Source organism: Gossypium arboreum, chromosome 4 (genome assembly GCF_025698485.1).
Source record: "Gossypium arboreum isolate Shixiya-1 chromosome 4, ASM2569848v2, whole genome shotgun sequence".
Classification (NCBI taxonomy): domain Eukaryota; kingdom Viridiplantae; phylum Streptophyta; class Magnoliopsida; order Malvales; family Malvaceae; genus Gossypium; species Gossypium arboreum.
In genome coordinates this window covers 34557398-34570447 of record NC_069073.1, presented here as the reverse complement: position 1 = coordinate 34570447, position 13050 = coordinate 34557398, and the positions used below count along the sequence as shown (strand labels likewise).

Here is a 13050-nt window from a genome sequence, read left to right as displayed (position 1 = left end):
GATGCATTAAGTAGAAAATCATTGTTTGCATTGAGAGCAATGAACGCCCGATTGACCTTGTTAGAGGATGGTTCGATTTTAGCAGAGTTAAAAGTTAGACCGACATTTCCTCAAGAAATTTGCGAGGCTCAGAAGAGTGATAGTAAATTACTATCTAAGAAAACCTAGTGCAAATCGGATGTTGAATCGAATTTTCATATTGGTTCCGATGGTTACTTGAGATTTCGGGAAAGGATTTGTGTTTCTAAGGACACCGAATTGACTCGGAAGATTTTAGATGAGGCACATAATGGTTGTTTATCAGTGCACCCCGGGAGTACGAAAATGTACAATGCTTTGAAGAAAATATATTAGTGGCCAGGGATGAAGAGAGATATTTCAGAGTTCGTATCCAAATGCCTAGTATATCAACAAGTGAAAGCCGAGCACCAAGTACCTTCGGGTTTACTTCAGCCTATTATGGTCCTAGAGTGGAAGTGGGATCGGATTACTATGGGCTTTGTAACAGGTTTGCCGCTGACCTAGAGGAAGAAAGATATTGTGTGGGTTGTGGTTGATCGACTGACAAAGTCGGCTCATTTTATTCTGGTACGCACTGATTTCCCACTCGACAAGCTAGCCGAGTTATATATTTCAGAAATTGTAAAGTTACACGGATTACTTTTGTCCATCATATCGGATAGAGATTCGAGGATCACATCGCGGTTTTGGAAAAAGCTCCAAGAAACTTTGGGTACAAAATTAAATTTTAGTACGGCTTTCCATCCGCAGACCGATGACCAATCAAAGAGAGTAATTCAGACCTTGGAAGACATGCTCCAATGTTGTGTATTGGAGTTTCAGGACAGTTGGGAAAAGTATTTGCTGCTGATGGAGTTTGCTTATAATAACAGCCTTCAGTTGAGTTTGAAGATGACACCTTATGAAGCGCTGTATGGGTGTAAGTACCAAACGCCTTTGTATTGGACCGAACTTAGAGAGAATCAGATTCACGGGGTCGACTTAGTCAAGAAGACTGAAGAAAAAGTTAAGGTGATTCGTGATTGTTTAAAGGTCGCTTCGGATAGACAGAAATCTTACGTGGATTTGAAACGAAAAGAGATTGAGTTTCAAGTCGGTGATAAGATATTTCTAAAAGTATCCCCATGAAGGAAGGTTCTTAGATTCGGCAAAAAAGGTAAACTGAGTCAACGTCTTATCGGACCTTATGAAGTGATTGAAAGAGTCGGGCCTGTAGCCTATCGGTTAGCTTTACCATCAAAATTTGAAAAGATCCATGATGTATTCCATGTGTCCATGTTACGCTGATACCGCTCTGACCCTTCACATGTGATTTCTCCAATTGAAGTAGAGATTAGATCGGATATGTCTTATAGTGAGAAACCTGTTAAGATCCTAGCTCGAGAAGTTAAGCAATTGAGAAATAAGAGCGTTCCCCTTGTGAAAGTGTTATGGCAGAGACATAGGGTTGAAGAGACCACATGGGAGCCTGAAGAAATCATGAAAAGCCATACCCAAACCCTTTTATCGGTAAGATTTTTGGGGACAAAAATCCCTAAAAGGGGGAGAATTGTAACAGGCCGATTTTAGAGCTAGTCAGAAAAGTGGTTTCGAAACCACTAACTCGAGGTCGAGGAAATTATTTTAAATATCATTTTATGTATTGTAGCAAGATTAGATAAGTGCATGAAAATTTTGACGAATTAATTTTAGCGATTGCTTGCTTAATTACGAAAAAGGACTAAATCGCATAAAGTACAAAAGTCCTATTTTGTTAGATAGGGGTGTCAATTAGCTAAAGAACCTAAATTGGAGGCCTTTAAAGATCAATTAGACCCTCAATGCTTAGGCTAGCTAGCCATAAGAGACAAAAGAAAGAGAAATGGTCAAAATTAGATAGGTTGGTGACCCATTTTGACTAGAATAAGAATAAAATAAAGAGAAAAAGATGTCATCTTTTCCTTTTCTTCATCATCAAAAAATGCAGCCATTAGAGGGTTTTCGAGCTTCAAAATTGTTAGCCACTTAGTCTCTCTACAAGTAAGTGATTTTAATGAGTTTTCTTAATGATTTTTACATTTTTGAGACCCTTGTGTCATGAGCTTTCTAATAAGGGGACTATTTTACAAAATGGTTGAAAGTATAGGGTTTTTCCATGAGAGCATTTAGGTTGTTTTTTGAATTTTTGTGGAAGCATATGAGTCTGAGATGAGTAATAAACAACTTTTGTGAAGGGATTTCTCATGAAAACCATTATAGGGACTATTTTGCATAAGTTGTAAAATAGATGATACATGTCTGAAATAGAGGAAATTTTGATTGCTATAAGATTAAAAAATTCGATAAAAAAAATTAACTTTCGAGCTTAGGGGTAAAATGGTCATTTTGTAAAAGTCTTGGGGCAAAAGAGTTATTTTGACCAATTATGAAATTTTGAGTGTCTAAATTGATGTGCTGATGAAATAAATAAATTTTAATTAATTTAGATCAAGAGAAGCGTGATTCGGGTCTTGATTAGGGTAAGAACAAAGTTTACAAGGATTAAGCTCGTCTTTATCATTTTGTATCGAGGTAAGTACATATGTGAATAATGTGTTATTGAAGCTTACTTTGGAATACTTTGATAATATACATGTGTAACTGGCTCATTGTTGTTATGTATCTAAATTCTATTTGTTGTCATGAACATATAAATGACATGTTATGTAAGTAAAGTACATTGTGAGCAAGTACGATGCTATTCGGCTAGTTATGAAATCCCGTTGAACCTTAGACATAGTATAGGATACAAAGGGTTATGTTATAAAAAATTATATGGTCTAAACTCATGAGTTAAGTCTGAGTTCATGAGATGAATGTTATAGGTAACGTGGGTCCAGGTACTGGCTTTGTGTACAGACCCGTGAGTGGCTCAATGAGCGAACGTTACATGATAGCTATGGGGTCCGGGTCCTGACTTGATAAAAAGGCCCGTGAGTAGTTCAAATGTGAGCATTTCATAGCACGTGGTAGCCCTGATTTCTTATATGGTAATTAGATGCAAATTCCCCACGTATCCATATGTATTCCGAGAGTTCAACGGGTAACATTGAAGATTTAATGGGTGAAAACTTGATGAGGTATGTATACTGAACTTATGGATAGTACCTGAGTGAGGGACGAGATGCATTAAGTATACATGAATGAAAGGAATAGAAAGATAGAGATGTTAAAGGATTTATATCTTTTAAGCATGACAAGTTACCGGTTGACGAATATGATTTTCTTTTAATTACACTTTATTTGCATATCTGTACTTACTAAGCTTCCACGCTTACCCTCCTCTCATTTCTTTCCTTATAGTACCGCCAAGCTAGTATCTGGGATCCAGTGACGTCTTAAAGCTTCGATCACACATTCACTTAAGACCTTGATATAACTAGTTTAATTGTTTTTTTTTTGGCATGTATAGGGACTCGAGTCTATTATTTATTATTTTGTTAGTTAGCCATAATGTGTTGGCTTATATGATAAAAATGATACTCATTTTGTATAGACCATGAATGTTGGCTAACACCAATTATTATTCAATGCAATGTTGCAAATTTCTAATGGTTGTGGCTGTTTTGGTTATGCATGTTATGTTCGTATTGATCTTGGTTGATCTAGTATAGATAGGGGTATGTAAGGGTGGCAAAGAGGCTTGGTAAATAGCCTTATTTATCCACACGGGTAGACACACGGGCATGTGTGACACACGGTCAACCTCATGGGTGTGTTGTTCAGTCATGTGTCCCCTGCACTTAAAAATTTCAAGTCAGTATGCATGGTAGTAAACACACGGGCAGAGACACGGCCGTGTGTCTTAGCCGTGTAAAGGGCACGGCCTAGCACACGGGCATGTGCCTTGGCCATGTGGCCCTTAAGAATTGCTAACGTCAGAAACAGAATGTCCAAGTTTTTGCACACGGGCTAAACACGGGTGTGTCATGACCGTGTGAAGGACACGGTTCATGGACATGGGCGTGTGTCAGGTAGTGTGAAAATCCCTGGAGGTTCGAATTAGAAAATAAATCCACAAGGGTAAGGGACACAGGCGTTTCCCAAAGTGCTTAGGCCGTGTGGCTCATCAGCACTACCATGCCTAAATGGTCACACGGACGTGTTGCCCCTCTCACACGGACGTGTGCCTCTGTGTTAAGTGTTATTTTCAGAATTCTTTGAAAGACCCGAATTGATTCTGAATGGGTTCCAATGGATGTTTTGAGCCTCGTAGGCTCTTATTAAGGAGTTTATAATAAAAAAAAATTAAAAAAGTTTTTAATTTAACCATGTTTTGGTGATATGAAAACGTTTGTATGCTTGAGTTCAGGTTACGTAATGCATCATATTCCATCCCGGCGTAGGGCATGGGTGTGGGGTGTTACACTATCGATTTTTTTTTGTATTTATGCTCTCGTTTTATAGACATTTTTTGATAGTGTTAAATATGATTGAAAGTGAGGTGTTGAATGAGTAGTTGTAACAAATTGGGACTAGTTACTAGGGTTGGAATTACTTCTTACACGTGTAAGAGTGGATTGAGTTTTAACAAACAGGTGATTGGATCAATTGTTCAATGAACCATTCACTGAGCAAAGCTTGTAAAATAAGATCATTTTTTAACTGCGTTAGCAAATGCTGTGTGCTTATATATATATATATATATATGTTTTAAATTGTTATATATTTTCCATATAAGTGTTTGTATATATATATATGTGTGTGTTTGATATTTATATTTTAAAGACAAAATGTTGGTATTATATTGTTGTATTTATTTATTACATCTTTATGTTAGTATTATATTAGTTGGTTGAAATTTTTATATTTTATGTTTGTTAAGGTTTGAAAATTTGGATATGATAATGTGATTTATAGTAAGGTTTTGAATTTTTATGATATAAATTGTTTTAATTGTCATTAATATTTTTTATTTTTAATTTATTTTACAAATTTAGTATAAAAATGAATAATCAATTCTACTTATATGTCTATCTCGATGGGATAATTTGTCGACAAATTGGTTGTGTATTTGAACTGCGTCATCACTAGAATGAAGTTTAATATAAGAGTAAAACTTGATGAAATGAAAGAAAAAATCGATACAAAAATCACTCAATATTATGATAGAATGATGTCCAAACTATTTTACAAATTTCTAATTTACCATAATATTACCATTTGTCACCGTCCCAAGTTAGAACAATTATTTTTTTAGTTGAAACTTTTTAATACATAAAGTATCACAATGTGTTAATATGATAGTGAACTCACCGCCAAATATTATAGTTTCAGCTTACACAAATAAAAATGTGGACTTTTTAAAATCAATTAAAACTAACTTTTATGTTTAAATAGTTTCTTGTTAGGGTATATATTTGTATATAAAACCCAATAATGGTCACGTAAATTATTCAATAAGCAAAAGAAATTAAAATATTAGTTATTATCTATTTTCACCCAGCACATGAAAAAGTTCAATATTTTGTGGTTTTCATTTTTTTAGGCATAGAAATATGGAAATTAATATTACTTTTTGTTTAATGTTAAATTTAGTCCTTAATGTTTATATTTTTTTGTCAATTTAGTTCTTATCTTTTTTTTAGTTAAAATTGACCGTCAACCTTTTAAAATGAGTTAAATTTGATCATTAACATCTTAAAAAGAGTCAAATTATTTTTTAACAATAATACTAATTAGAATGTTAAATTTTTAAACGTTGCAACCCACATATCCACATGTACTCGACAAATAGTTTCATGTCAACATCAAGTATACGTAAACTGCCACACAAGTTGCCATTCCAATATTGTTTAAAAAATTAACGTTTTAATTTTCATTTTCGCTAAAAAATGTAATTTGACCCTTTTGAAAAGTTAATGGTCAAATTTAGCTCAAAAAAAAAAGAATAAATGTCAAATTGATAAAAATTGTAAACCTTAAGTGTTAAATTTGACATTATGTGTTCGTTTTTCAAGGTTAATATGTAGTTAGTCTCCTAACTTGTCCAAAAGTACGTATGTGGTACTTGAACTTTTTTTGGACCTAGTTGTTACTTAAACTAATACTATTAGTTTGTGTTGACATGGTATTGACTTTTTTTGGACCTAGTTGTTACTTAAACTAATACTATTAGTTTGTGTTGACATGGTATTGATAGTCAATCTAGTGGTGACACATGAAAACCTCTCAATATGCCATGTGGTGGACATAAATTAAAAAAAGAACTAAAAATATTTACAAATATATAAATTAATAAAAAAGTATAAATTTTTCACATCAAGAATGAACTTGTACAAATAGTTGTCCAAATATATCTAGATGTATCATTTAGTTTGTATATTTTAATTACTTTTGTAAAATATTAGTTTGTATGTTATTATTATTTTTAAAAATGTAAATTATATATATTAAATATAAAAAGCATATAATATTTTTAAAAATATAAAAGTTTGTAATATATAATAAATGAACTAATTAAAAAATAGAATTTATAAAAATATATAAATACATAAAAGAACTAATAAGCACATCCCGATGAATTTGGATAAACGATTGTCTAGATGCACTTGAATCAATAAGTTCATTCTTGATGTAAAAACCTCCGAGTCCCTCACAGCACCGATCCTCCTAATGCTGGGGATTACCTGCACAATTAATAAACAGGGTGAGTTTATGAAAACTCAGTGTGTAATCCCTCCTAAACTAAAATAGTTAATAAAATGCATGTAATTGAGAATCGATCAGGCTGGAGCCTATTATAGTAATGTAACAATGTGTGGGCCAAAGCCTAATACAATTTCACTTGTGTCTCAAATTTCATCGAATCAATTGGGCCTAGCCCATTCTCAAAATCGATGTGATTGGGCCTAGCCCATTAACAGAATCAGTGGGCCTAAGCCCAAGATGAGAATCAGATAGATGCAGATATGCAGATAGATTCCCAGCCCAGTCCAACCAACACACTACCCGTACCAACCAACACACCATGTGGGGATAAAATCGACCCACCTAGCCAACATACCAAGCTTAGTATCGGTTGCGGCACTAAGTCAACATGACGGCTCAACGCCGTAGACAAGACGACTTAACACCATAAACAGGATGGCTCAACGCCGTAGGCAGGACGACTAAAGGCCGTAAATATCACAGCAACGCTGTCAGTTAATAGAACGGCTATAAGCCATAAGTATCACAGAAAGGCTAAAGCCTTATACAGAACGGCTACAAGCCGTACACTATCTCCATCCATAACAACCCAACCCCATGCAATATGTCATGTCATAAATATTATGTGCATGCAAAGTCATACTCAGCACAATCATATGTGTAAATCATAGGCACATTAGTCATACGGAACATAAGGGCATAATTGTCATTCTACCATACAGGGGTATTATGGTTATTTTACATTGCAACGGTATTTCGGGGATTTTACAAACCGGGGTCTTAATGACTCAACAGAAGGTCCACCGTCGCCTCGAGCCATTTAAGTAACCTAAACAGACATAACGGTGCAAATGGCCCTAAGGCCCATTACTCGGCCCAAGTGGGCCCACACCCTTGTGTGGCCTGTTTAGCCCAAATTTAGATATGGGTATGTGACCTACATAGCCTAGTCTAATAATTATCACAAGTTACAGATTCAATCTGTGTGGGGCCCACGAGCCCATTGGGCCCATATGGCCCATCTAGGCCTAACGTGGCCCAGAACTACCTAAGTCGTGTGCGCGACATATTAAGTCTATCTACATCCCACTTAACAGTGAAGTTTACACAAGCAAACCCACGGGCCCATCGAGGCCCAGAATAGCTTCAGCACACGAGAACGCTTGTGGCGGCCTCTATAGTCTATCGCCCATGATTTGTGGGCTCGGTTCACCCCTCATGTATTCGCACGCTCGTGAGGCCCCAGAAGGGCGTGAATACACACCTGTTTATGAAAACGCGCCGAAGACCATGATCACCAACCTTGGCACATCCTACATTGAGTTTTAATTACACCAACTCATCTGGTTCGCTCTATTTAAAGACAGCTTCTCACCAATTCTCATGTTAGCTTCCCGATGTGGGATTGCTTTCAACCATTACGAAAATTCCTTATTTTTATATGACTACTTCAACCACAGAGTTCCAGTCCAACTCCACCTCCTACACAGCTCAAACAGCAAAATAAATATCCCATTGCGCATCCCAAGACTTGAACCTTAAACCTCACAGTTACACAACATGCCACCTTGCCATTACACCACAAGGCTCTTTGTGTCACCATTTTAGCCTCAATTAATTATAAGGTCTATAGGCCAAAGTCCAGGTTCCTTTAAAAGAAAAACCTAAATAAATTGCAAGAGCCAAGACTTAAACCCAGGCTCCCTTGCAACCTTAATGACGCTGCAACCACTAGACCACATGCTTCCTTGTATCATTTATTTACCACAATAATTTAAAAGGCCTTCATCCAAGCACCCAGGGTTTTATTCACTTAAAACCAAATTTTTTGCTAAAGCCCAAGTTTGAACCCAAGATTTCTCCAACACTTCTCAGAGCCATTAACCACCAAAGCAGACATTTAATTGTGTAATTTCCTTTTACAATTAAATGCTTATATACAACCTTTTTACGGACCCATACTCAAGACCCATACTCAAGGCCCAATAATTTTAGGCCCAAATTCGGGGTGTTACATCTATAATCTAGGCATTAGAATAGCTAGTAATGGTTGTTTTTGATATACTTGTAATGTCATACTATGGTAGTTATATTCACGTTAAAAGATTGTTCAAATTTATGCCTACTATATGAAATATACCAAGGTAAGATTATAAATATGTATGCATGTAATGATATGTCATGTTGAATGATAGAGTTTGCTTAATTTGAATAGTTGAAATGATTGGTATTTGGATGTGAGTTTAAGTGCAGGTCATTGGTGTGGTTTTGGGTGAGAAATGAAACTAGAAATGACTTTATTTTGTCCACACGGGCGTGTGTCTAAACCGTGTGTGACACACGGCCTGGTACATGGGCGTGTGGTTAGGCCGTGTGTCCCCTACACCTTAAATTTGAGAAACAGAATGCTCAGAATTGAGCACACGAGCAGAGACACGGGCGTGTGTCTCAGCCGTATGTGCTACAGGGCCTAAAACACGAGCGTGTGTCTTGGCCGTGTAAAACCTGCACCTAATTCCGAAAGAATTTAATTAACCACACGGCCTAGCACACGGGCGTGTGGCATGACCATGTGCACAAGTCAGAGAGTTACATGGGATCAAACACGGCCTACAGCACAGGTGTGTCCCTTGGACCATATAAGCGTGTAAGCTCTATAACTTAGAAAATTTTTAAAATGTTACAAAAAATTCTTAGAGTTTCTGATTAAGTCCCGACTTGATTCTAATGCTTGTTTTGGGCCTTGACGGTTCATGCAAGGGACGATATCAATAATCCTAATCAATGAGTAGTAATTTATGTAAATTATCTGAAAATGTTCTGAAAGTTCCAATAATATTCCGTAACCCTGTTCTGGCGATAGATACAAATTAAAGATGTTACAAGTTCATAGATCAATTTACACATTAACCCTTCTTTTTAATTGGGTACAAATATTCAAATAATAAACATCAAACATAAAACAGAATGGAATGAAGAGGGCAGACGCTAAAAATTTTGCCATGATGCCTGCTAAATAGAAAGCATGTCTTACAAGATCCACCTTGTTTCTCAAATGATTGGATAAAATTTTCTCACACAAAAAAATATTTTCTTATTATCATTACAGCCTAATCTTTCCAACCCAGATCACCATACAAGAGAAAAAGGGGTTAAAACAACAGAAACGGTTCAGAAATTCTAGTCGAGACCAAAAGCTTGGCCATTAAATTCACAAAGATGTCAATAGCCCCAGTAGTCATTCCGCATCTCATCATCGAATTTCTTTTTAAGCTCGGGATGTTTCTCAAAGTACTCATCTGCGGTCATGGTGCTGATCTTTTGCTGTTCATAAAAAAAGATAAAAAATTCAGCAATTGTGATTTGGAACACAACAACACACATTTCGGCATTGTTTTATTTATTACCTTAAGTTCTTGAACCTCAGCAATTTCTTTCTCCAATCGCTCTGCCTCTTTCAAGGATTTCTCCTCTGCCTCTTTCAATTCTACAAGCTATAACCACGAATAAATAGCACATCATTCAAGGAAAAAACTTGGGAGACAGGTACGAGAGTCAATTATCCTGTTGATTCTCACCAATGCATCAAATTTTGGTTTGTATTGAGGAGTGACGGTGTCAACGAACTTGGGGATCTCTACATCTGCAATGGAAGAGTATATAACATTTGTCGCGGTGAATCCCTCAAAACTCCATCCAAACTTATAACAAGCATGATAAATATGATTACTTCGACTGCTAGAAATTGCAGACAAGTGAGAATTGAGTAGCTAGATGTCTATATTTTCTTCATTCTACTTTGAACATAAGTATAGGAGTAGGTTTGGTGTTCAGAAGAATCTGATCACATAATAGCATTATTGAAATGAAACATCTACAGCATTAATCTGAAATTGTTAAATGCTAATAGCATTCAACAAGTGAATTGCATTAGCATACACATATAAGAATTCTATTTGCAAACAAAATAGCAGCCAATTTAAACAATGTCCTCATTGGCAATTGATTTCCATTTAACTTTCAGTGAAGTATGGGGCATGGAACTGATCTAGGAAAGATCAAGGAGATCTGGAGCTGGAAAATGATTGATAACTGTGTTACGCAGACTCGAGTGCAAGTGCCAGATCAGGCTAAATGTCCAAAATGGGTATGTTCAACTTTTTTCCAAGAATTTGTAGCGTCCTTAAAGGGTCATATCCCCATATCTATGGTCCAGATATAGGTCAGGCATTGATATTTCCGTAAAAAAGAGTAAAAGAAATATAAAGCAATAGCAATAAAATCCGTACTTTACTAATACCCCTTCCAAAACCCCAAAAACTGAGAGTGAAGAAAGGAAAGAGCTAGCTACTTAAGGTGACCATATCAGCATCAAACTAAGTAATAGTTCCCTTGTACAATAGAGATAATCTTCAAAGTAACAAATTCAGGAAGTGGCACCGCATGAAGCACACAAACATGAGGAAGCCAAACAATTTATGATTTTACAGAGCTGCAACTGATCTAAGCATAACCATATATAGGATGACTGGAAAATTGGATAGAGAGTAAGCCAAATATGATAACTATCGAATTAACTTACTCTCATATGCCTCTTTGTACATATCTACCAGGCGTGAGCCAATTCCTTTTCTATAGTACTCCCAGTCAATGGGTTCAGGTTCCTGCTTAAGAAATCGGATTATTAACAAGATAGGACTGAAACCTTGAACAAAACTAAAATTTCCTTAAAAATGAAAAAAAAAAAAGTTCCAAAATCAAACCTTGAACAAAAGAATTCAACCTTACTGAAAAATTTAATTAAATATAAAATATTAAAATCATCATTAAAAAACTAAAACCCTAAAGATCTAATCAACGGATTAACCCAACAAATCTATGAAAAAAATCAATAAAAATGCTAAAAAGGAGCTAGGGATTAGAGAGAATATAAGAAAAAGACCTGGCTGAATTTGGTTTGTAAAGTAGAGTTAACTTCATCAAAAGTGCGACGAAGAGTGGCGAACTCTTTGCGAGCCTCATCGGAGACCAAAAGCTTAGCCATCCCTTCCCAATCAATGTTCTTTGATGCTTTGAACGCCACATCGACGACTTTCTTCCCCGGTCCGCTCATTTTTCTCGCACTTTCTCGCTTCCCAAACGCTAAAATTTCAGGATTTTGTCTTCCTTGATTGCTGCACCATGAAGTAATAGTCTGAATTGGGATAAAATTGGAACTTGAGACAGTTAATGGAGCCGGTTTGAAGTCCTTAAATTGAGCTTGACCCAATTCGATGATAGACCGTACTTCCGTCCGAAGGGTGGCTTGTTTGATGTCCAATTATAATTTTGGACGGAGTTATTAATTGAAGCTGGAACAATGGAATGGGGTTGGGGAGAAAATTTACCTGTTTTTCCTCAATAAAAAATATTATAATGGTTTTTTAATGGGTGATTTGAAGTACTCTTCCCTTTGTAAAAATCTTAGCAAAATAGTTAATGAATTGTTATTATCCTAAAGTCTTTTATTTGGTGCAAAGATGGTGATTTTAGGATTAGAATTTGATTTTTAATTTTGTTTAAATTACATCTTAAAAATGATTGTATAAATCGGTAATTTTTCTTTGAATATTTATAATCATTACAAAAATGAGATGGAACCAATATCCCAACTTAACTTTAAACAAAAATAAAAACCTACATAATTAGATTTGAACAGTAAACACCTTATTTACAAAACTTAAAACTCCTTTAAAAATTCATAAAATGCAATTGAATATTAAAGTAAGACATTGAATAATGTAATTAAAAGGTTAAGGTAATTCTTGATATAAATCATGTATTGGTTATCCCATGTCAACTGGATCACTTATTTCTAAAATATATTTATATTTCGACTACAAAAGATATTGTAATCAACACATCTTGGGGTAAATAAGCATTGCACAAGTTAATTACATCATGCATATTTAAATTATAAATTGCCTCAAAGATTCTAATTACATCACTAAACTATAAATATTATATTAATAAGATCTTGCCATTATTAAGATCGTTCATTTAACCTGTAAATGATACATTAAACCTTATGTGAGAGTTTAAAGAAAAATATAAACTGTAAAAATATTAGTTTAGAGGTTTTAAGGTATAAAAGTGATAACGCTCACTTTTTTTTTTAATTTTCACTTTTAAAAGTTATTTAGTAAAATTTTGTTTTTCTTTAAAATTTTCATTTTAAATTATACCACATAAAATTTAATTATGTTATTTAAAAATTAAATTAAAAATTTTAATAATTGAAAGACTTAATTGATATAACATTGATAATTTGAAAATATAATTAAAACACCCAAGTCTGAGGCCTCATTTCTTTCTTCACCA

At 35.0% G+C, this 13050-nt stretch overlaps 1 protein-coding gene across 1 annotated transcript; it reads right to left on the bottom strand.

Moving 5' to 3' along the window:
- Positions 1-9759: 9759 nt before the first annotated feature.
- LOC108458192 (ATP synthase subunit d, mitochondrial-like) lies at positions 9760-12127 on the bottom strand. Its single transcript, XM_017757487.2, has 5 exons — positions 11633-12127; positions 11273-11354; positions 10269-10333; positions 10098-10184; positions 9760-10014 (listed from the first exon to the last, which is right to left on the bottom strand). The coding sequence occupies exons 1-5, from the start codon at positions 11801-11803 to the stop codon at positions 9913-9915; spliced, it is 507 nt and encodes a 168-aa protein (XP_017612976.1). The 5' UTR covers positions 11804-12127; the 3' UTR covers positions 9760-9912.
- Positions 12128-13050: the final 923 nt, after the last annotated feature.

Excerpts from the sequence above, each read along its gene's own strand:
- LOC108458192 (XM_017757487.2), bottom strand. The coding sequence starts at position 11,803 with ATGAGCGGACCGGGGAAGAAAGTCGTCGATGTGGCGTTCAAAGCATCA. Across the intron at positions 10,334-11,272 it reads GTACAAAGAGGCATATGAGA|ATGTAGAGATCCCCAAGTTC; the intron begins GTAAGTTAATTC and ends CTTCCATTGCAG. Across the intron at positions 10,015-10,097 it reads CTGAGGTTCAAGAACTTAAG|CAAAAGATCAGCACCATGAC; the intron begins GTAATAAATAAA and ends TTTTATGAACAG.